Raw genomic sequence first — 25,461 nt, forward strand, 5'->3', positions numbered from 1 at the left:
TGTGTGTGTGTGTGTGTGCGACTGGAAAAAAACAGCTTGGCACACGGGCAGACATATGTCTTACTTTATACTGGCTCAGATGCACACACACACACACACAGTGTACAGCATCTGTGTGTGTGTTTCTATATGTGCTGGCATGTTTGCGGTGTGTGTGTGTGTATTTGTGTAACTCTCATGTCTCCCAGCTGTTCGCCTCTCTGCCTCACTCTGACTGTTTCTTTCAACCTGAAGCTTCTTTTCTTCTTCACATCGTCTCATTTTTCTGACTCTGTCTCTGAACTCCTCCACCTTCTGTCTCCATCTTTCATTAAACATCAGCCCTGTAGCAGAACATCTGTGCAGAGGCAGAGCTCTCACCATCACCTGCAGGCTCCAGAGCCACTTCCTGTTTCTCTCATTTCTATTTCCTGTTCAATATTTGAGTTTTGAAGCCACAACAGAATCCTGGGAAGTGGTGGCTCTGTACACACACACACACAGACACACACACAGACACAGACACACACACAGACACACACACACACACACACACACACACAGACACACACACAGACACACACACACAGACACACACACACACACAGACACACACACAGACACACACACACACACACACACACACACACACACACACACAGACACACACACACACACAGACACACACACACACACAGACACACACACAGACACACACACACACACACACACACACACACACACACACACAGACACACACACACACACACACACAGACACACACACAGACACACACACACACACACCCAGACACACACACACACACACAGACACAGACACACACAGACACAGACACACACACCTCCAGGGGGAAGCTTTAATAAGAGCCAAACTCTGATCGATGGCTTTAATTTAAACATCAAACATGACACAGTGCACAGGAAGTCACCCAGTGCTAAACCAATTACAGTGTGTGTGTGTGACTGCATGTACCTGTGCGCAGTGTCAGTGTGTGTGTCACATACATGCACGCAGCACAGAAAACACATTTCAGGTCTCAGACTCTTCTACACTGAGGCTCATAAACACCCACCTCGCGCTGCATCACAGATCTGATCAGAGACCAGTCGTCAGCAGGACATTTTGATTTTGGATCGATCACTTTGTATCTGCGATGCACAGTGTGTTTCACAGGAAGCAGCAGGAAGAAGCCGGAAGAGGCAGGAAGAAGCAGGAAGCAGCAGGAAGAAGCAGGAAGCAGCAGGAAGAGGCAGGAAGCAGCAGGAAGCAGCAGGAAGAAGCAGGAAGAGGCAGGAAGCAGCAGGAAGAAGCAGGAAGAAGCAGGAAGCAGCAGGAAGAAGCAGGAAGAGGCAGGAAGCGGCAGGAAGAAGCAGGAAGAGGCAGGAAGAAGCAGGAAGAAGCAGGAAGAAGCAGGAAGAGGCAGGAAGCGGCAGGAAGAGGCAGGAAGCGGCAGGAAGAGGCAGGAAGAGGCAGGAAGAAGCAGGAAGAAGCAGGAAGAGGCAGGAAGCGGCAGGAAGAGGCAGGAAGAGGCAGGAAGAGGCAGGAAGCAGCAGGAAGAAGCAGGAAGAGGCAGGAAGCGGCAGGAAGAGGCAGGAAGAGGCAGGAAGAAGCAGGAAGAAGCAGGAAGCAGCAGGAAGAATTAGGAAGAGGCAGGAAGAGGCAGGAAGCAGCAGGAAGAGGCAGGAAGCAGCAGGAAGAGGCAGGAAGCAGCAGGAAGAAGCAGGAAGAGGCAGGAAGCGGCAGGAAGAAGCAGGAAGCAGCAGGAAGAGGCAGGAAGCAGCAGGAAGAGGCAGGAAGCAGCAGGAAGAAGCAGGAAGAGGCAGGAAGCGGCAGGAAGCAGCAGGAAGAGGCAGGAAGCGGCAGGAAGAGGCAGGAAGAGGCAGGAAGCGGCAGGAAGAGGCAGGAAGAGGCAGGAAGAAGCAGGAAGCGGCAGGAAGCGGCAGGAAGAGGCAGGAAGAGGCAGGAAGAGGCAGGAAGCGGCAGGAAGAAGCAGGAAGAGGCAGGAAGCGGCAGGAAGCGGCAGGAAGAGGCAGGAAGCGGCAGGAAGAGGCAGGAAGAGGCAGGAAGAAGCAGGAAGAGGCAGGAAGAGGCAGGAAGAAGCAGGAAGAAGCAGGAAGCAGCAGGAAGTGGGTGCTTCATGAACACAAAGCTCAGGACATGTTGGTTCCACCTCCTAACAGTCTGATATACAGTGTGTGTGTGTGTGTGGGGGGGGGGGGGGGGTGCGTTTGATGTGTCTGTCTCTGTGAATGCGTGCATACAAGTGTAACAGTATGATTGCATGCATGTGTGTGTGTGTAATACTATCTGCTTGTTATGCAGGGTATCATTACAGCCATATGGTCATCACACACACACACACACACACACACACACACACACACACACACACACACACACACACACAACTAACGTCAAACACACTGTTGTTTTGTTTTCCAGTTATTTTACAAACAATAAAACAGAAAAAGAATAAAAGTGTCAAACAGTGAGAAATAAAACAGCGAAGAAGAAACAGCTGAGAGACCAGCTTCACCAGCTTCACCAGCTTCATCAGCTTCACCAGCTTCACCAGCTTCACCAGCTTCACCAGCTTCATCAGCTTCATCAGCTTCACCAGCTTCATCAGCTTCACCAGCTTCACCAGCTTCACCAGCTTGTGTGCGAGTCTGTGTGTGTGTCTGTGTGTGTGTGTTGTGTATTCTGCCAGCGGTGGTGGAAAAGCCAGAAAACCCCAGAAACAGAGCGAGTGTGTGTTGGCAGTTACCAGACCTGATCAGAAGACACACACACACCGATCACTGAGCAGATATGTGGTTTTCAGCCACGCGCCTCCTCTTCCTCCTCCTCCTCCTCCTTTTCCTCCTCTTCCTCCTTTTCCTCCTCCTCTTCCTCCTCTTCCTCCTTTTCCTCCTCCTCCTCCTCCTCCTCCTCCTCTTTCGGTTCAGTCTCTCCTGTTTCTGACTCACAATCTGAACTGTGAGCAGAAGAAATTGATTATGTGTCAGAAAAGTGTTTGAGTTCGGTCAATCATCACCAGCGACCTTCATCCGTCATCCCTCCATCCACTCCTCCATCACAGAGGCCGACTCAGATGATGACTTATTCACCTTCTCTCCTCTTCCAACTCTTTTTACACCTCCTCTCACTAACATCACTCTTTTCCTCTTTCCTCTTTATAACCACCCCCTCCCCCTCCCCCCTGCCCCTCCCCCAGAGTCTTTGAAGTTAGCAGTGGCAGTCCATTAAATCGACTAACCAGCACCCATGGGAGCCATCCAGGCCCGATGTTACATCATGTTACAGCAACATCAAGGAGAGGAGGACGGAGTGTGCAGCAGGATGTATGTAGAGAGAGTGTGTGTGTGAGTGTGTGTGTGAGTGTGTGTGTGTGTGTGTGTGTGAGTGTGTGTGAGTGTGTGCGTGTGAGTGTGTGTGTGTGAGTGTGTGTGAGTGTGCGTGTGAGTGTGCGTGTGTGTGTGTGTGTGTGTGAGTGTGAGTGTGTGTGAGTGTGTGTGTGTGTGTGTGTGCGAGTGTGTGTGTGTGTGTGAAGATCTGAGGTTGCCTGAACCTGCTGCTCTCTGTTTGACCTCAACAATCAAAGCAGCTTCTGAATATCGCAGCGTTTTCATTCCTGTGAAGTGTCAGAGCCCGTTTCTTCCTCCGTGCACGAGATAAGACTTTGAGATGTGTTTCATAAGGACGCGGCCTGATTTAAAGGCCCCGGGGGGGTTCGGTTTTTCATGATTTCAGCTCATGACATGAATAATGCTCTTCATCACGTTCTGTAAATGAGTGTTTCAGCTGAAGAAATATTTATTCCTCACTTTGAAGAGTAACGCAGTGATGTGTCACACCGGAGGAGTCATGACTTCCTGTTCACATCCGAAAATAAGCTCAGAGATTCATGTATCACATCCTTTTACGTGACGTCGGCCACGCACGGCCGAGCTCAGGCAGAGAATTCACAGGTTGCACCGAACAGCTCCACGGCGACACCACAGCTGACACGCAGCTCGTCATAAATACAACACACATGACGGGATGTGCCGGAACCTTCTCTCTTTGGCACAAAAGGAGGAAGTCTGGAAGTTAGTCCTCACCTCGACTCATCACTGTGAAAACAGAAATCGAATCTCACACAGATTCAGATTCAGTCGCAGTCTGTGGCTTCACAGAACAAACCATGACTCTGCATATCTGTAACAGAGGAAACTGTCAGTCACCCAGTTTTATAAAACTCTGACCCTGTTCCACGAAGGAGATGTAGCATGGATTACTCCATCCACAGCAATCAATGCATCAATCAGTCAATCCATCAGTGTCAATCATCAGTAACATGAACAGTTTAATAATTATCCAGTTAGAAACTGAGCTCAGCAGTTACATTACGTTACACAAAGCTTCCAGCTGCACACATTTTTAAAAATACTTTTACTTAAACTTTTTATATAGTTTGCAATCACTTGGTTTAGTTTTTTTCGTGTTGTCCAATAAACAGCCGACAATTGATGACATGACAAAAAAAAAAAAACCATCTACCTTTAGCTTTCCACACCTCCACGACACATGTTGTGTGTTTCCAGGCTGCTGCTGCATCTAAACAACATCCATCCTCTCTGGGTTTTACGTACAAGAGAATCTCCTGTTTGTAATTTGGGTTTTTTGTTTCTCAACAGTTTCACCACAGACTCATTTTAAACTGGACCCACCTGTGGATTTGCATGGCGGGCAGCGAGCGCAGTCTAAGTTTACATCTGGAGCATTGAAAACAAGCTGAAGGGAGACACGGATATGGTTTCTGTGAATGGCTGTGGACGGAGGGTACGGCCACACTCGCGTCGGATTTTCCTCAGAGTGTAATTTGTCAGAGGAATTTCAAAAACCAAAACGGCAAAAGGTTTCCTCATGAGTCAGCTGAGGCAGGACGAGATCCATCTGAGCTCAGAGGATCCAAATAAAGAAGCAGAGTTTTAACTTCCTACCACATCGATCACCTGGTACACCTGGGTCAGGGTCGTCTGTGTGAGTTCCGCCCACCGTCAGCTCTGCTTCCACCTGCAGCATCTCTCTCAGGAAACAAGCATCATGCAGGTGTCTGTCCACCTGCCAGCCAAGTCGTATCCCCTCCTCCTCTGCGTCATTTCTATGAATGACTGCAGCGGTGCAGTTAAACCAGTAAGATCATATGAAATGCATCAAATGCTGATCGGATCACAAAACTCATTACAACACACCCTGAGGGGAAGATGAACGGCTGAACCAAACATCACGACCATCCATCCAAAAACCAGGAATGCACCAGCTGGTGGCGCCAGAGGAAAAGTCAGAGGATTCCTAACTTCAGCGTGATTCATCCTGTGGAACCCATGAATGCGTGTGCAGGTCTTACTGTGATCCATCTGATAGCTGTTAAGATATTTTATTTTGGATCAGAGCGGCGCACCAACACACAGACCAGCAGACATTACTGTCCATGTGTCCAAAGCACCACAAGACTGAATGAATGTGTTGAAGAGGAAATAGCACAAATAAATTCCTCCCAAAACAAAAAGGTCTTTGGATTTGTAAAACACACACACACACACGCACACACGCACGCACACACACACACGCACGCACGCACGCACACACACATCTGTGTGTTGTTGTGAATTTGAGTCTGTATGCAGTGGAAACTTCGGCATGTGGGATGTGTGTGTTTTGGATCGGAGAATCGTCCATATGGAGGAAAACTGGGGGAAGATTAACAGTGTGTTTGTGTGTAATCATACATGTGTTAGTGTGTGCGTGCGTATCACTGTATGTGTGTTAGTGTGTTTGAGCAGCTGTGTTCCAGGTGTGCAGCAGGACAGTAACCTCCTGTCAGCAGGGAGCTGTTCAGGAGCAGCAGACACTGCGAACTCCCACTGATGAAAACAGCCAAATATGATTTCACAGCGCCGGAGCTCCGAGAGCCTGAGAGAAGGTGACGCTGACAGGTTCAACATGGCTGCTGAGACGAGACCTGAGGACTGACGGAGACAAATGAGTCTCACATCTCATCGGAGGGTAACTGACTCACTGACTGCTGCCACAATTATGTCTGTTGGCCAGTTACAGCCAGATGAGCCGCATGAGGCTTGTGAGCAACAACTGATCACTAGTTAATCAACACACACACACACACACACACACACACACACACACACAGATCTGATTGGCTCAGCTCATGACCTCAGTTCACCTGCTGACCAATCACAGCTCTGTGTCGATTCATTTTCACTCAACAAAGAAGAAATTTTAGTTTGTATGACGGAAAAAAATCTTTTGAAAAATAAAATTTAGAAAAGGAAGAGGAGGAATGAGGAGATAAGGAAAAGAAAACAAGGAGAGAGGATGCAAGGAGAGGAGAGAGGAGGCGAGGAAAAGTTGCAGCTGAGTTGTTTTTATGAATCAAAGTCAAAGCAGTAAAAGTTTACTACAGCAGAAACTGAGTGAAGGAGCAGTTTGTTTGTTTGTCTGTTTGTTTGTTTGTTTTCTGCTGTGTCGCTGACGTGCTCGTAGCAGCTCTGTCTTTGTTCACAGTGGTTTGAATCTGATGAACAGCGCTGCGGTCCGTCCATCTCAGCCCACTGAGGGACAGATGTGGCTTCAGCAGACCTGGGGTCTGAGGGACACGTCTGTCCTCTCTGCGTCTGCTCTTTGCTTTCAGCTCTCAGCTCAGATACATTTTGGTATTTTAGCTCATTAGCTGCTGCCTTTATCCAGAGTTACATAAAACACGTTTCAGCTCCTGAAAATGTCCAAAAATAACATCTGAAATACCAGCGGCCGTCCACATTCTTCTCCCTCTCTTCGTCCCTGCTTTTGTTTGACACTCTGTCCATTTCTGATTATCATCCCTCTGTTTATCTCTCCTTCTCTCCGAGTGTCACCGTTTAATTGGACGCCCCTCCTCCTCCTCCTCTTCCTCCGTCCCCATGGGAAAGTATGCAGACACATTTTGATTTGATTATGGCTCACAAACCAAACTATGCTCCGTCACATACCAGCTCCAACAAACAGACCATCTGAGGAAACGGCAGAGCAAGGCACCGAGCACGGCCGGGGGTTTGATTCCCTCCACAGTCACAGACGCTCTGTTTCACCTTCACTCCAAGTTTTTTTTCCCAGGTTTCATTCGACTTTGTTCAGTCGATGGTTTTCAGATGTCTCTGACTCAACAGGTCGAGCTCCTGTTGCCAAATGAGACAGTTTAGGAAACAATGCATTTCACTTGACTGTCTCCGTCCCTCTGTCCTCCTCTGGCAGCAGCAGTGGTGCACAGACGCCCTCTGAAGGCAGCCACGTGTCACTGCGTCAAACTCAAACACCGTCTTCTGGTGTTTGTTCTGCCTCAAAGACAAAGATGGATTCAGGAACAGCCAGCTGTTAGCTTAGCTTAGCACAAACCCTGCTGCATTCTGGGGGAGGGCTGTCTGCCGAGCTATTTCTTGGCCGAGAGCAGTGACATCTGGATGTACTGTCGTCACAGTGACGCTGCAGACAACAAGACGAGGTTACAAAAGTGTTGTTTTCACACACTGAAAGATCAAAAACCTCATGAATAAATGGAATAAATCAGAATCAGGTGATGGGATGTGGACACAGCGACGTCTCTGAGTTTAACAGGCTCTGTTTGTCTGTCTCATGTTTTACTCGGGCAGCAACTGCAACCTGAAGCATCGTATTACGCTGTGAGCCGATTTTCCTCATGTATGAGAAGATCAGACTCCAGGAGGCAGAGACGTAAAGAACATCAGCAGCAGCTTCTCCCGTCCTCCCCCTTCTTCTTCTTCTTCTGGTGACCTCAGTTGGACCTCAGGTCTGTCACGCCGAGCAGCTCGCATGTTTCCTTCATGTGGTTTCTTAAATGAGCTCCCATCCTGCATCACAACAATAGCTTCCAAATGCTTTGATTTTGACCGTGAAGGTTTAGAAACGAGAGGAAAACTCTTCACTGCAGCTTCTGTCCTTCAACAGAGGGTCCAATAAGAGCAGGGGGGACCTGTGCCTTGCTCAAGAGCACCGTCAAGTGCTGTTAGAGGACAAAGGGAGGATTCAGGGGGGAGGGAGAAGAGCCTGTGGCTGCCTCACACCCCAAAGCTCGGTCTGAGCTCCTCCTGTCCTCAGGTCACAGGTGAGGCTTCCTCCTGATGATGATGCTGCTCAGTGGAACAGTTTCAGAATGGTTATCTGTCAGCTCCAGATTCAGAGAACCTAACATTGGCCGATAATTCCTACTGACAGTTCTCTGCTAACGAGTCAATTAAAGCCAAATGAGTTCAGGAAGTTCTGACACTTTACAAGCAGAGCGGGGCGTCCAAACTTTTGCACACACGACAAATTTTTACGCTGCTGGAGTAAAAAGTGTGTTAACATGTGAAGAGAGGCTGTTTTTAAATGTGGTTTCACCTCCTGCATCTCCACATCAAACTGCCCGACACAAGAACAGCAGCGAGAATATCTGAATGAAGAAGGAAGAAAAAACACAAGTTCAGAAAAAAGAGAAAGGAGAGAGGAGAGAGGAGGGAGGAGGGAGGAGGGAGGAAGGAGGACGGAGGACAGAGGAGAGAGGAGAGAGGAGAGAGGAGAGAGGAGAGAGGAGAGAGGACATCCCCCTCAGTGACTCACTGGAAAACAATGTGTGTGTTACACTGGACACGAACACAACGGAAAGAAACACAGTCAGAGACAGGTCAACAAACACACACTCACACGTCAATGAAACAAAGAGCTTTTCATGTTTCTGTGTTTAGGTGAAGAGAAAAGACGAAATGAGGAGAAGAGGAGAAAAAGAAGGAGGTGAGCAGGTGAGGAGGAGGAGGAGGAGGAGGAGGAGAGGAAAACAGGAAGACTCTCCCTCTCTCTGATTACAAATAAAAAAGGAATCACAACAACAAACGAGACTCTTCATATCTGTGTGAATCATCCTGCTGTGTCCCTGAATGACCTCAGTGTGTGTCTGTGTGTGTGAGTGAGACACCTGGGAGACATTTGGACACAATGACAAACATCTGCTTCACACACACACACACGCACACACACTCCTACAGGAGAAGGAGTGAATCTACAGGAGGAATCTCGTCTGTATGAAAGTGACGGAGGGGCTGGACAAAATAACAGGATCCGTAGACCTGAGCCCACAGGTGTCAGCACAGGTGAGTGAAAACAGCGTGCTGTGTGTGAACCGACCTTTGACCCTGGACTCAGTGATGACAGTTGGATTTGTTTCGTCCTCTGATCGGTGTGTTTCCACCTCGAGGCTCAGACGCTTCGTTACAGTTTTTAGACTGAGTGTGAACTCAGTTTTTATCTTCCTGTGTCACATTACAGCCGCTCTGAAAAAGAGCTGTGGCTTTATTTTAATAATCAGACGAGTGACTGTGAGGATCAACATGAGGATGTTGACTCATGGACGTGATGGTTATCTTTGGACGGACACAGAGAAGACGGAGTCCTGGTTGTTTTGGCTGCTTTCTCACAGACTCAGGTTCTGTGAAACCAGGTTTTTCTTCCAAGAAAGATTTTGTTTCTCATTTAAGCAAATTTTTTTAATAATAAACAAACTCTTCCCACACACACTTCTTTCTCTCCTCCTCTCTTTCAATATCTCCTTCTTCTAAGTGTTTCCCAAATATTTTCCACAGAGCGTTGATGGTAGTTTCTATCTGATGTGGATCAGCACAGGTCCAGATGTGTGACAGCAGGTCAACAGAGGACTGAACAGGGTGTCTCCACAGTTTGGACAAGAACTTCAAGACTCCTTAGACTTTGCTCTTCACAGGTTCCTGAAAACCAACACGGTCCACAAAGATCAACAGGAGAACACATCTGCTTCATATGTGACCGACAATACAAACGATGAGTTAACACTGTGTCTAACTGATACAGATCCTGTGAGGTCCAAACTGGACCACGTCTGTCTCACAGTGTCCCACAGTGAGAACAAACTGTGTGGAGTTAACACAGTCAGCCTCTGTGACTGGCTGTCTGTCTAAATTCTCCTCCAGAACCATCATATCTGTTCCAGCTCTAAACGTCCTCCACCTCCGTCTCTCCGTCACATCGTCCGTCACTACATGTTTTCATATTTACTAAGTTTCTCATACTTCATAGCGTACCTGGATTTCATCAAACCCACCTCTCACACTTTCCCAGATGTCCCAGAGCTGCTTTCCACTGACCGCTGAGCTTTTCCAGCTGATTATTTCCGTACATTACCCTGCCCCAGCTCCATCGCTTCCTCCTCCCACTCTGATTACTGTCAACAAAAAAAGCCACTTCTTTCTTTTCCACGCAGTCATTCAGAGGTCACGGCAAAATACCGGCCATCTGACCCCCTAACTCCCGCGGTCCGGTCTAATAAATGTTGTTCACTATCCTCGTGGATCAGACAAACACCAGACGTGTTCTCATGGAGGATGAGGTCAACACGTCTCTGACACCAAGTCAAAGTTACTTAGGGACAAATATTTCCCTCAGAGGGAGGACGGGAACTAATTGGAGCCCTGACTGACAGGAACATCAATACTTTATTTGTCCTGTTTGAAACAGAAAGGACACGGATGGAGCATGTGTCTGAAACACAGCAGCAGCATAACCAACATACAACAGCACGCAAATGTTTACGGCACGAAAAAGGGACGACGCTTTATCAGTCCGATTCAAACAAAGAGAAGATCCTAACATCAGACCAGGATCTGCTGTGACCCCCCCTCTGCCTGTAGACCAGCATCAGTCCACCTGCACACAGGTTCTCAGGTACCTGTCAGACAGCTCACACAGTGTGACGCGCTCCTGCTACTTCTTCTACTGCAGCTTTCCAACGTGCCTGATTAGATTTGGCTGCAGCGCCCACTACAGTGTCAGAGAGCAATGACAACTCCTGCATGGATGAAAGTAAGAGGACAGACCTGGACATGGACATGGACCTGGACATGGACCTGGACATGGACCTGGTCTCTCTGAGGGAAGCAAACACACAGTTCATGGAGACCAATCAGTGATTCCCCCTGCAGGAAGCATCACTGAGCACTTTAACATGGAGGCAGCACATTAACTCAGGCCTACCCAGTGATTAGCAGCAGCAGACTGGCTGTACTGGTCTTCTCCCAGTTTGAACATGTGGCTGTGCATGAAGCAGGGCTGCACTCCGTCAGCTCTCCCTGGATAAATAAAGTTTTAACGAGCAGCTGTTGCTCCGTTTCCCCGCGCTCCTGTAACGAGCCGCTGTTGGCCAGCAGCCTGTAATCACAGCGTGACCTCTGACCTCTGACCGGGTCGCAGAATAATCAGACAGGAGAGTGGAGCAGCAACGCGTGAACACACCCTGAACTCTGGACGATGTCACCGTGATTAATTATCCTGCTTCACGTCAAAGTGTCGTCCTCGGGAGGACGAAAAAGAATCACTGAGGGACAAACTGATGGCTGTGGGAGGAGACGGAAGAAAAGAGGACGGAAAGAAACAAGAGGATGAGAAGAAAGGTAAAAAAGAAAGAAGAAGAATGTTTGGAAAACAAAAAGAAACTACAAATAAAAACAGATTTGAAAAGACGACAGTGAGTAAAAAATAAAAAGTGAATCAATACGACTTATCTTCACTGTAACTGGCACCAAATTACACCGAGAGTTACAGGAAACTCCCCAAGAAACGAGAGATCTGTCTGTTAACTAAAGAAAAGAAAATGAACTGCGACTTTTCATCCCTGGAAAGCTGCACTGAGGAGTTCCAGGTCTTCCAGGTGTTTCCAGGATGTGCTGAAGTTAAACAGCTGTCATGATGGATGATTAATGCATGGACGCATGAGAGGACCACACGTGTTCAGAGAGCAGCACAGTGACACATCTCTCAATTCATCAACCTCTCTGTGACGGCGCTGCCTCGCTCCGTCTCTCAGCTGAAGTCATGTCTGTTTACACACAGCTCATTAACACCACACTAACACGGAGGCACGGAGGCAGAGGGGCGGGTCACATGTCCCCTGACTCTGTGGGAGGACAGAGGAACAGGTGCATGCAGGTGTTCACAGATTCACACACATCAAAAATCAAACCGCGCAGTCTGAGACGAGGGTTAAAAGACGTGTGATGGTCCCTCACTGCTGCCTGTGTCTCACAGAGAGCTGGGAACTACAGAGGAACACACGTCTCACACTGAGAGACGATGATGTCCACCCAGGTAACGAGTGGACACCAATTACTGTGAAGAGGGAACAGGATGTACAGCTCTGACCACCGAGCCAAAAGGACAGATGATGGGAAGAACGCAGCACCGTCGTCTGTCCACAAAGGACAAGAGGACGGGCTGAGACCATTTAGCTGCTCTCTCCCTCTTCATGCTCAGGACGAGCTGATAGATGAAAAGGCTCTGCATTGTAAAAGAGCTGTGACAGGTGGGAGCTTATCTGGGATCAGTCACAGGAAACCTGAAAGCCGGGTTTCTATTCTCTGATGGATCTGACCTGTCCCCCGAAAAAGAAAGGAACATCTCAGACCCGTAATGTTAGAGAACTGAGCGTCCACAGGAAGTGATTACAGGAAGGAGCCACCTGACACCTGAGCACGTCGGAGAGCCTTCTGTCATCAGCGTGTCCCGGATCACAGACATCGAGCTGAGCGCTCGCACGTTTTACAGCTGTGAGCTGCTTTTGTACTGTTTATTGTGCTTATTCATCTAAATCTGTTTTAGAGAAGGTGAGAGCTGAAGCTTCACTGTCGCTCCTGCTCGCTTCTCCGCTCACTTTGCTTTACTGGCTCTATTTTTCTCTCTCGCAGCCGTGGGAAGTAAATTATGCTGCTGGATATTGTACTCGGAGACATATTGAACCATAATGGAGACTGATGGAGGGATGAAGGGTCTCATAAAGGTCCTCTCCTCCCCTGATGCTCCCCATGGGTCCGACACACTCATCTCCACAGGACGTATCACCTCCAAAGAAATGAGCTTATTTATGAACTGGAATGAAATTAATACCAATAAAAATAAGAATAATAAGGTGAAGTCACAGAGTACAGCCACTAAAAGTGAAAGATGCAGGTGTTTACTATTAAACAGAGAGACAGTGTGTTTCAGCTGCTGTAGAAAACAAATTATCATTAAAGTTGAATTTCTGTGACGTTTCTTGTCCAGTTTGATAAAAATCCTCTGACGGCTGAAACTGAAACACAGTTTGTGACAAGTTCAATTTATTCAGATGAAATACAGAGAAAACTCAAAGGCCTCTCTGCCTTCTAACTGGCTCCAGTCCTACACACACACACACACACACACACACACACACACAGACACACACACGCACACACACACAGACACACACAGACACACACACACACACACACGCACACACACACAGACACACACACAGGTCTTCACAGACAGAAAGAGGAATAAATCCGTCGTTGTGTTCAGCAGATGATAAGAGCTATTAGTCGCAGGAGACGGCAGCAGGCTGAAGAGCTCCTCCTCTAATCGAGTTTCAAGAGTCTTCATGGACGGAGGAAAAAGACAAATGTTCAGGACGTCTCTCTTTCAGGAGACACAGAGAGACAGCAATCACCAGAGGAAAGAAAACCACCGGAATTACAGGGATTCAAGAGCTCTCATAAAAACACGGAGAGACAAAGCGAGAGAAGATCCTGCCAAACGAGTGGCTGTCAGTCATCTCACACAGACACTGAGGAGGTGAAGGTGTGGAGCTCAGGACGGTACAGGTGAGACAGGTGTCCCACAGAGTCGGTGGGATTTTGTGCTGAGAAGATATACTGAAACGTTAATGGAACATTTCTCACGCCCAAGCTAACTGCATTTCAAAGAGCTCAGTCACAGAAGGCAACCATTAAACCATAAATACACAGAAACAGAAAATCCTGCCTGAGTTCCTCCACAGCAGAGTCACACTGTCCTCAGTGGCTTCTGTCCTCAGTGGCTTCTGTCCTCAGTGTATCTGTGCAACAGGAAGTTCCACAGCTTTTACCTACATGTGTGAGAGCTATGAGAAGCTCTCCCTGCTGAGTCAGCACTCCCTCTGATAACAGAGAGCGTCCTCGTTTGACAGACGAAGACGATTTATTTGGTAGAGAAATGTTTTTTCGCAGCAGAGGAAGACGCTGGGTGGGCTTCCTCCAATCCACCCGAAAAACCCAGAGAGGACACACAAAGCTTTGCTGACCATCACTGTCTGTTGGCTGAGGCTGCTGATGAATGAGTGAATGAAGAGCTGCACAGCCACCTCCTAAATCTCTGACCTGATGGTTGTTGCAGACTCTGAGCTTTGCCCGTGGTTAGGTCGTAACCAGCTGACTGGGTGAGTGACATGCACCAGATAATCCCACACTTCTCACCGCTGTTGGTGATTTAACCATCTAAAGCTCGGACTCTCACACCAAATCTAAAGGTTTAACCATTGAACCACAGATTCTACAGACTGAACACAGTCAGGACGCAGGGCCAACCAAAGCAAAGGAAGCAAAGGATGTTTGATTCATACGTCTCATCCATCTCAGCTTTGTCCTCCAGACACACAAGTAAAATACTGACTGTGTGATGACTCTCAAACCAAGTCAATGAACGTGCAACTATATAAGCTTTACTATAACTATGACACTGCCAATCATTTTTTCTTCCTCTAATGGTGAAAACTTCATTCTGGAGTTAAAGTCAGTCATCAATCCTCCCGACACCTCCACGTTCGTCCATGCAGCCCACCGCTCATACGGAGCAGAAATATATTTCCCCCGAGCTGCGTTTAGCTGTCAGCCTGTGGCTTATCTGGGTGATCGGGGAACAGACACAGTTAGGTCAACGTGACCTGGAGGAAGCCTCCAGTCTGTCAACATGACTGTAAATCCAGCCTGTCCTGAAACAATCCCCCAGCATTATTCAGTGTCTGCTGAGAAAGACGCCAGTCTGTCAAAGAGTCAAAAAAAAAGTGTGACCATCCATCAACTCCTGGTGTCAGTCCTGCTCCAGTGGCTGTAGAAACGTCTTTGTTATTCTTTGTCTCTGATGGATTTCTCCCTGTATGATTGTTGAATGTTAGTTTCAAAATGGCGGCTGCAGAAAGAAATTCTTCTTGTCATCGTGTAACGTGACAGGACAGGACGTGGCAGGACATAACGCCAACATCTAGCCACTTATCTGCTTACTGTTACGTCACGGCACAAAGTGAGGTTTGTTTTCCACCTGTCATGAAGTTGTTTAGTCTGTGAGTCGCAAACACAGAGAAACAGAGTGAGATGTGAGGTGGATGATGGATGATCCGTGGACCCGACCTGCTGTGGACTGATGTCATGTGATCTAATTTACAAAAAGACAAACCGTGCACCAAACCACTGAGCAGCTGACCTGAACTGGCTTCACTGCTTTATAATACTAATGTCATCAAGAATCCCTAAGACTATATTCAGAGAGACAAAGACTTTCCACCGCTCCCCATGTCTCACATTCACCCATCCATCCACTCAGGGCAGACGGATCGCTCCCCTGGACGTCTCTGAATGTGGATCTCTGGGGAAAACTACATCATATAAGGTACAGAAGGCCTTCAAGATTTTAAAAGATGACTCCAGAGTAGCTGAACCTTTCCATGATGGGATCCATCCCTCCATCCATTTCACAGGGTCAGAAATACTGTCACGCCTGATAAATACAGAAAAATCAGTTGTTAAAGTGCCGCATTTTATCTTTCTAACACCTTTACACGCAGATACTGAGGGTGTGATCCCAGCGACCTCGGAGGAAGCTTCTTGTCTGTCCTCGCACCTTCAGTCCTTCCATCTGACCTTCAGTCCCGTCCGTGTGGAGGGAGTGTTTCCCAGGAATGCGACTGGAGGCTTGTTTGCTTTCCAGGAGACAGTGTGCGGTCCTGGTGACCTGGGAGTGGGAGTTTGCTGGAAAAGTGACGTCTTCTGCAGCATAATTTCTACTGTTTCTGTTTTATTTGACAATTTCCAGACAGTAATAAAGGTACTCTGTAGAACGTGTGTCCAAACAAAGTGACAAAGTGCTTTAAAGATGAAAAAACAGCTGCATTTCAAAGAATAAGGTCAGGAACGGGGGGGGGGGGGGGGGGGGGTTACCCATGGTGAGAGCAAGGCACCCACACTTACCAGGATTACAGGTTCAATTCCCAAGAGAGAGTGGCTAACACTTCCAGCATCAAAGAGCAAGTCACTTGAAGATTTGGGTGTTAATTTTCTGAGAGCGAAGCACTGATACTGTGACTCATGTCACTGCCGTGGCAGCAGCGAGTACAAAAAAGGTTCGAAGTTCAATTTCCTGAGTCCAACTAAGAGCAAGGCACCGGCACTGCAAAACCCCAGTTCAGTTTTCTGCTTCCAACTAACACGACCAGGGCCACAGGTTTGAATCCACAGAAAACAGAACCAACACCCCCATGGCAAGAGCGTTAGGCCCAACACCTGCACTGACAGATCCTTTCTAGGTTCAGGACAAATGCCCTTGAGCAAGGCAGTGATGGGAGCAAGTCCCCAGCACTGCAAAGGTTGGGGGTTCAATTAACTGAGTCCCTGTTGAGGTCACTAGGAGCAAAAGTAAAACACAGACATGAAAATGTACAGTTTAATTTTCTGTTAAAGCAAATGCCACGTTTCAGAGTTCAATTCCCTGTTTAGCTCAGTACCGAGCAAGGCACTAGTGCTGCCAGAAGTGGGTGGTTTGAGCCTCAGCAGTGGCTGATTTATCTGATCGTACATGTTAGGTATCCACTTCAGAGGCTGTTTATGTTTCAGCTGGGATAAATCAAGCGCACCTCCAGTAGTCAGGATATTAAAGCCATGTTCAGCTGGATACTTTCTGCAGCATCTGGCCGTCGCCCAGGCGACATGACAGATACATGGACGGAGGGTTTGTAGCCGTAAAAACAAGGTCGGTTACTGCTGAACTCCTGGGAGAGAAACACAGAGCGAGCAACGAGAGGGCAGAGGCACAGGAAACCGTAAAAAGGTAAAAATGACCGTGAGAACGTCAGGATGTGAAAATGTAAGAGTGCGAACGAGACGCAAGAGAAAACGAAGCTGAAGAAAAGAAACGCAGCACATTGCATTGTGGGAACATTAGAATAAAGTACATGCCACAGACTCTTCTTCCTTTCATTGGATCAGTCTGACACAAAGAATATGCTGGACAGTGAATATCAGGCACTGCAGAGTAAACAGAAACCAGAAATCACTGAAGGAAAAGAGAATTTAAAGTAAGGAAAACACTGTGGGAACCAGCAGCTCCTGTAACTGAAACTAAGAAAAATAAAATGGCAGAGACACTGACAGCAGAGAGAGGGGGAGAGGGAGAGGGAGAGAGAGAGAGGGAGGGAGGGAGAGGGAGAGAGAGAGAGAGAGGGAGAGGGAGAGAGAGAGAGGGAGAGAGAGAAAGAGGGAGAGGGAGAGAGGGAGAGAGGGAGAGGGAGTTTGGCTTTTTTCTAAATGATTTCCAGATTTCAGCTTTGGAGCAGTAACTTCCTACCGTCCTGATTAGCAACAGCTTCTCTGCAGAGCTGCTGTGTGGAAGAAACCTGCAGCTCCACATCATCATCATCATCATCATACACACACACACACACACACACACACACTTACAGCACGCAGCTGAAGGGACATGCTGCTGGTTTTACATGTTTTAGTCCATTAACAAAGGTTTTGTTCCAGTTCACTTCTATAAAACTTTATTTAAAACTTAATCCTCCAGCCAAAGTTCACGGAGCTGCACAAAAACACTGTCATTCTTTGCATTTTCCAGCGTCTTCTGCTGTTTTGGGTCTCAAACCTGTGACGTCCAAGTTTAAAGATAAACCCAGTGTGATTCCTATTTGCTTCTTGTAGAGTTCAGTACAAGCTACTGTGGTGCAGCAGGCTTATAGAGGCAGATGGGCTGGTCTGACACACACACACACACACTGAGTCATAGCTTTTATATGACAGTGCCGTGCCAGGTGGTGACGGGAGCTGTTGTCCTCAAAACATACAAACACACATTCATATAAAACTTGTTGAAAGTCACAGAGATGCAGGACATTCAGGGACGGCAGAGACAGAGGACGGACTGGAGTCACGTGACCTACATGAGGAACATGCACAGCTAAAGTCTGCAAAGTGACTGGGAGGAGGTGGACCTGAGGACACGGCCTGCAGGACGAGGGTGGGAGGGAGCCGACTGATTCTCACATTTGATTGGATAAAGACAGATAACTGGCTGATTAGCTCGGCCGCTAATCAGCGTGTTTGTTTTTACTGTACAGAGAAAAAGAGGAAGAGAAAGAAAGAGAGAGGCTCACTACGTGATTCACCTTTATTCTACACACACACACACACACACACACACACACACACACCATATGTCCTGTTGCTTTGTTCTCAACACACACACACACACACACATGCAGTAATGAGGCCTGGAGCAGTGTGTTATTCTAACATGCTGAGTTGTGTAATCTGTGAGCAGTGACTAATGTGTTTTTAATCCATATGGAGGGACAGTCTGATGAGCAGCCATGACACACACACACACACACACACACACACACACACACACACACACACACACACACACACAAACACACACACACACAGCAGATGCTCTGGGTCCACTTCAGGTGCTCGTACAGCGTCCTCTCACCAGGAGACCACAGCTGTGTGGTCGAGTCCACGAGGACACTTCAGAAACGCAGCAGTTTAACGATGCGTTCAGGTGACTCTCATCTGCTCACAGAGTCATGAACTCTGTGTGTGTGTGGCTGACTTACCTGCGGCTCAGAGAAGACTTCCTGGATGCTGTTAATTGGTCCAACAGGAACCCCTGAACCCTCGAACCTCCTCAGCCAATCAGCTGTCTTCTCCTGCAGAAACCTGATGGACAGAAATGTTCAGGACAGTGAAACGAAAAACAGGAAACAGGAAGGAAGAGACAAGACGACACAACGCAGAGTAACAGACCTCAGGTCAGGTGGGTGTGTGTGTACCTCTGAGACAGTGTGTGTGTGTACCTCTGAGACTGTGTGTGTGTGTACCTCTGAGACTGTGTGTGTGTGTGTGTACCTCTGTGACTGTGTGTGTGTGTGTGAGTGTGTGTGTATACCTCTGTGACTGTGTGTGTGTGTGTGTACCTCTGAGACTGTGTGTGTGTGTACCTCTGAGACTGTGTGTGTGTGTGTACCTCTGTGACAGTGTGTGTGTACCTCTGAGACTGTGTGTGTGTGTGTGTGTGTGAGTGTACCTCTGAGACTGTGTGTGTGTGTACCTCTGAGACTGTGTGTGTGTGTGTGTACCTCTGTGACTGTGTGTGTGTGTGTGTACCTCTGAGACTGTGTGTGTGTGTGTACCTCTGTGACAGTGTGTGTGTACCTCTGTGACTGTGTGTGTGTGTGTGTGAGTGTGTGTGTATACCTCTGTGACTGTGTGTGTATACCTCTGTGACTGTGTGTGTGTGTGTGTGTGTACCTCTGTGACAGTGTGTGTGTACCTCTGAGACTGTGTGTGTGTGTGTGTACCTCTGAGACTGTGTGTGTGTGTGTGTGTGTGTGTACCTCTGAGACTGTGTGTGTGTGTGTGTGTGTACCTCTGAGACTGTGTGTGTGTGTGTGTGTGTGTGTGTGTGTACCTCTGTGACAGTGTGTGTGTGTGTGTGTGTGTACCTCTGTGACAGTGTGTGTGTGTACCTCTGTGACAGTGTGTGTGTGTGTGTGTACCTCTGAGACAGTGTGTGCAGCAGCTGTGTGCGGTTCTGGACCCTCAGCTTGTTGGTCTTGTACTGTGGTTCCTCCATGAGCTGCATCAGCTCCAAAACCTGCACAGAAACACAGACAAAAGCGTTTGATGTTTTAAAATCTGGAAAACGTGGAAATTGTGTAGCTGTGTGTGTAGATGTGTGTGTAACACATGACAATATGATTTGATCATTGATCATGTGTCCTCAGCATCTGCCCCTTCCTGGGGTAAATGCTGATCATGACATGTAAGTGCTTTAACGATGTGTGTGTTTGTGTAACCTGACACACCTGTTACACACCTGACACACTTTGACAAACTGTTTGTCGTTGCCTGCAGCTACGACGATGTGTCCATCTTTGGTTTTGAAGCCCTGAAACGAGACGAGACGGAGACATTGAACGTCAAACACGTTTCATCCCCTCACAGAAAAATCTGGAGCCAGGTCCAGAGAAGAACACAATTCCTGCTACAGATTTCCATATTTGGGAACATCTCATCCAATAAACAAAAACACAAACAAACAGTGACACATTACGTTATTATCCTCACTGTGGTTTGAGGACACATGAGGAACCTTCCTCACATGAACACATGAAGCTAACAGACCCGTCACATTCCCATCATGTTTCCATGACCAGCTCCTCTTCCTCTGCAGCGGTTTAATGAAACTCCACCATCGTCACCTGCACGCCGACCTGTGCTGCGTCAGCAGAGATGCTGACTTTATGCTGTTGACTTTGGGAATCAAATCATTTTTATTAAGTTGATCCTTCGCAGCAGGTGGATATGAAATTTAATCTAATAAACCCGAAGGTTCAGTGTGCTGAGGCGAGACGATGGAAGTTCGTCTGCATTTTCCCTGATGAGAACTTTAATAAGCTGAAGTGCGCCTGAGGGAACGTGTTTAAAAGGCCAGCTGCTGCTGGAGGACCAATTCTTCTTCTTCTTCTTTCATTTCCTCCCTCCTGTCATCTTTCTTTTTTCCTCCCTAATTGTCTCCTTCCTCTGTCTTTACTTTCTCCTCCTCTTCCTCTTTGTCTCTCACGATTGCTTGTAATAAAAACTCACTGCCACATGAAAGGAGGACAACTGCTGTCATACATCACAACACACACACACGTAACCACATCCCACTGCTGTGCGTGTGTGTGTGTGCATTCAGACCACTAACCCTTTAGTCACACTGCACTCAGTGCTCAGCTCTGACCGCCGCCTCTTTCATCCCCAGCCTCAGGGAGTTGTGGGTAATGCGGTCCACAGGGGGACTACACCGGGACATTCGCCCCCAAAACCTCAACCAGCCCATCAGTGAGGGCAGGCGGAGCGGTCGGGTCGCAGCGGGGCGACTTCTTCCCCCTGCTGGCTTCAGATCAAATCCAAACAGCACGGAGCTCTAACAGAACCAAAGAGCTGAAGCTCCTCCTCCATGTGCAGCTCCTCTCAGCTTTTCAGCCTCTTTTAGCTCCAACTTTTAGTTTTGCGGCACATTTCCTGTCAGGTTGAGTCTCTGCGTTTTCAGGGAAACAGTTGTGAACTGTGGGTAAATTCATTTACAGCCTTTTTCCTCTGTGCTGCTCAGTTTACTATGTGATGTTGGGGTCACACAGTTTCAGTTTTTAAGCGCTGTCCTTCCGTCCTGCACTGACGTCCCTCCAGCACGTCTCAGTCTTCCCTCGTGGTTCTCCTCTGTGACACGGTGGACGTCTCGGTTCTGGGAGATGTGAATTGACCTGTCTCAGAAATCAGATGTGAACTCGAAAAGCGTCGGCGGGGACGGATGATTTCTTCAGCTCTGATATCTTCCTCGGAAAGCCACAACCGCAAAACACCAATAATTCTGCTGTTTCAACTCTCATGATGTCGAGCAAACCCGTCTGCTCCGCTTTCATCTCTGGCGCCCAGAGGGGATGAGCGCGGCATTGTGGGTAAGGCGGTTCACACGAGGATTAAATCTGAGCGTCGGACAATAAAGCTCAGGCTGGTGAGAGGCGACGACCACAAGAATCAAGCCGCCGCCGCCGCGTTCACGCCGAGCAGATGGAGGGAAACATCAGGAGGAGCTGACAGTTTATCTAAGTGTGTGTGTGTGTGTGAGTGTGTGATGGTTTAATGTGCATGTCCACATGTGAGTCATGAACCTCCATAATAACACAGTAACGTCTCAGCTCCCTCAGGCTCAGATGCTGTAATGTGAAACAGACTGAAAACTCTCAAAGTAAAAAACCTCTTTTACTTTCAATTCACTGAATTTGTAGAATTCACTTTATGAAAATGAGTTTGACTTAAACATCAGATATATAAGGAGCTAAGGAAGGACAGGAGGAAGAAACGATGGACGAAGAAGAACAAGCCTCATTCTTCCACTTTGGATCCAGTTCCCAGTTGCAAATTACCCGGACTCACTAAACCTACACTTGCTTCTAGTTTACACAAGTAGAAAACACAACTAGCATTAACATGCTATCACCTTTTAAGTCGTCGTGTTGAACGACCCTCTTCCCTAACATCTGGTCTCTGAGTCCACCTGAGGTCTCTCAGTCCACCTGAGGACTCTGAGTCCACCTGAGGTCTCTCAGTCCAGTTCTCTCTTTTAGCTCCGTGTTTGGTCTCCACCATGTTCAGCAGCTGCTCTGACTCAGTCTGTTCCTGAGCAGTTTGTGTTCACTCCACATCTTCACTGTTGATTCCTGTGCTCTTATTGTGAAATGCTGTATCCAGCCAACGCCCCTGAGTGCTTTGAATTTTTGTGCCGCGCAGAGTAAATAATTCCAGTTTTAACGACACCGCAGAGAAGCAGAGGGAAAAGTGAAATGCACTTCTACTTCAGCCTCTTGTGTTTTTAATAAACATAAAAATGTGATCAGGAAAAGAAAAACAGGAACGAAGCAGAACTGAACTAACATTTTCTATTTTATTTTCAGAAGAAGGAAACTAAAAATAGACGGTACAGAAAGTGGGACATGGTTGTGTTTCATTTGTCGTTTGTCTGACACATAAAATGGTGTGATGTGTGTGTGGTTGGCAGACAGAGAGCGATGGCTGCAGGAAATATATGAGGAGATAAAAAGGGAAAACACAGAGAGGGAACAGGAAATGACTTCCATACAGGAAACAGTGCAACACAGCAACATTTCAACATTCACACTGACACTAATTGTCTCTAATTGTTTTATAATTGTGTATCTGAATGTGACTCCCGGCGCCTCCTTTTCTCTTGTTGCCCTAAACGACGTCAACTCTCAGGACTTTTCCCAAAACGTTCCTCAGCTCTCGAACAGCCGAGTGTTTCAGTTCAGAGCTCGTCACCTCTAACCACGTTCATCATTCACCAGCGTGAAGGAACTTCAGCTCAGCTCATACGCACAACAACCCACAATCATTTCTCCTTGATTTGACATAAACCCCTTTCCATGTGTGTCCCGTTTTAAAAAGGACAAAGGGACAGAATGAGGGACAGCTGAGTGTTCAGGGTGTTACCTGGTAAGGTACGATGCTCTCGTGGGCCGTCCCCCAGCGTCTCGCCTCCTTCCCTGCATTCAGGTAGTTAGCAGCAATATGGCTGAGACAGGACACCTGAGAGAGAGAGAGAGAGAGAGACAGAGAGAGGGAGAGACAGAGGGAGAGAGAGACAGAGGGAGAGAGAGGGAGAGAGAGGGAGAGAGAGGGAGAGAGAGGTGGACCAGTGTTAAATCTGAGCTGTCGTCAGGCTCATTCCTTCCCGCTGCTGTTGGAGGTCGGCGCTCACTCGTCGCTTCCTCCTGACGCTGCAGCCGCAGAAACCACTGGAGAACAGCCAGCGGCTCACCTTCAGCCCCGAGGCCTCGCCGGATTTACAGGCAGCTGAAAACCTGCGGCTGGATTTTCAAGACTCTTGGCGAACACATCGGCCTTGAGCCTCGTTCTGAGTGGATCCCCATCCTTTGTTCCACCCACAGCTCGGTGGCAGGAACATACACCGTGTTCTCCTTACAGTGTGATGCTGTGGTACTCTGAGAACATACTTCATCAATATCTTCTTCTACAGTTCGTCTGCTGGTTTTTAAATTAAACCCGACTCTCCACAGACCACACACACGTCCAGAGTTTGACCTGCTGATGGCGCTACATGAAGCGTCATGAACAGGATGTGGATGCATGAACATCAGATCATTAAACAGCTGTCACAGTCGGGCTGTTCACACCTTCATGTCTGTAACTAAAGTTCACACACACACCACCTGTACGGGAAAGTCAAAGTGTCCCGTTTAATCTGACCTGAGACGCAGTTAGAAAACTCTTCTGAAAGGTTTCATCCCAGTGTTAAACCATCCCAGTGTTAAACCATCCCAGTGTTAAACCATCCCAGAGTTAAACCATCCCAGAGTTAAACCATCCCAGTGTTAAACCATCCCAGTGTTAAACCATCCCAGAGTTAAACCATCCCAGAGTTAAACCATCCCAGTGTTAAACCATCCCAGTGTTAAACCATCCCAGTGTTAAACCATCCCAGAGTTAAACCATCCCAGAGTTAAACCATCCCAGAGTTAAACCATCCCAGAGTTAAACCATCCCAGTGTTAAACCATCCCAGTGTTAAACCATCCCAGAGTTAAACCATCCCAGAGTTAAACCATCCCAGAGTTAAACCATCCCAGTGTTAAACCATCCCAGTGTTAAACCATCCCAGTGTAAAACCATCCCAGAGTTAAACCATCCCAGTGTTAAACCATCCCAGTGTAAAACCATCCCAGAGTTAAACCATCCCAGTGTTAAACCATCCCAGTGTTAAACCATCCCAGTGTTAAACCATCCCAGTGTTAAACCATCCCAGTGTTAAACCATCCCAGAGTTAAACCATCCCAGAGTTAAACCATCCCAGTGTTAAACCATCCCAGTGTTAAACCATCACAGTGTTTAAACTACAACACACTGAACTGAAAAGCTGCTGTTGCTGTTACTGTACACGTTCTGTGATGAGTCGAAAAATTCTGCACAGCAGGAACTGAAGACGCCAACGTTCCTCCGACGTTCCTCCGACTTTGATCCAACGTTTAAAAGCTAATTTTGGGGTTGAAAACGATACAGGAAGTTCCTGCTCTGGTGGCAGATTCTCAGCCTGTGGCCGACGACAGAACGGAACACGAAGGATCAGAAGGCAGGAAACGACAGAGGATCTGTGGATCTGAGGTGGTCCCGACGCTTCACAGCGCCGCTGACATGACGGAGCAGAGACAGACTGACACTCAGACGGGTGGTGCTGTCAATCACTGCTCTGTGTGGAGGCTGACATTATTCTCTGTTTAAACTCTCAAACCCACAACAGGACCCAGCCTCTCACCCTAACTACAGGCTGGACGGGACGCATACAGCTAATGCTGAGAGACGCTGGTCCCACTGAAGGACAGGGACACTACATGTGACAGAGCTCTGACTCCGAATCACCATCACAAAGACACGAGCATCAGTCCACAGGAGGAGACATCAGCTGTGACGGCTCACACCAGTTTCCCTCCAACCACAGGCAGAGACAGATCCATTACCACAGGATCTGAGGCTAAATCTGTGAGAAGTGTCTCGAGTGGAGAGAAGCAGCGTCCACAAACTGAGCAGGAGCCTGTCCACGCTGTCCACAAGAATAAACTGAGACTTTTACATGTGGGCAGGTACAAACAGCAGAAAGCCTGTTTAACCCTGAGCCTGACGGAGGACACACACACACGCACACGCACACGCACACG

At 47.8% G+C, this 25,461-nt stretch overlaps 1 protein-coding gene across 14 annotated transcripts in view; it reads right to left on the reverse strand.

Annotated features, from left to right (window-relative positions):
* Positions 1–25,461, reverse strand: part of sugct (succinyl-CoA:glutarate-CoA transferase) — a 52,662-nt gene that overhangs the window by 8,003 nt on the left and 19,198 nt on the right. For 13 of the 14 annotated variants that reach the window (XR_005896528.1, XM_041065726.1, XM_041065729.1 and 10 more), the window contains 4 exons: positions 23,223–23,318; positions 20,044–20,115; positions 19,724–19,821; positions 18,782–18,884 (listed from right to left, as the gene is read on the reverse strand). Coding sequence is in view for 12 of the 14 variants with exons in the window: in XM_041065726.1 (XP_040921660.1) it covers positions 18,782–18,884; positions 19,724–19,821; positions 20,044–20,115; positions 23,223–23,318 (369 nt within the window). In the remaining 2 variants the exon portion in view is untranslated. Of the gene's footprint in view, positions 1–360; positions 464–18,781; positions 18,885–19,723; positions 19,822–20,043; positions 20,116–23,222; positions 23,319–25,461 lie in introns of all 14 variants that reach the window. The other variant, XR_005896529.1, reaches the window with a different exon arrangement.

This window comes from Toxotes jaculatrix, chromosome 20, assembly GCF_017976425.1.
Source record: "Toxotes jaculatrix isolate fToxJac2 chromosome 20, fToxJac2.pri, whole genome shotgun sequence".
NCBI lineage: Eukaryota > Metazoa > Chordata > Actinopteri > Toxotidae > Toxotes > Toxotes jaculatrix.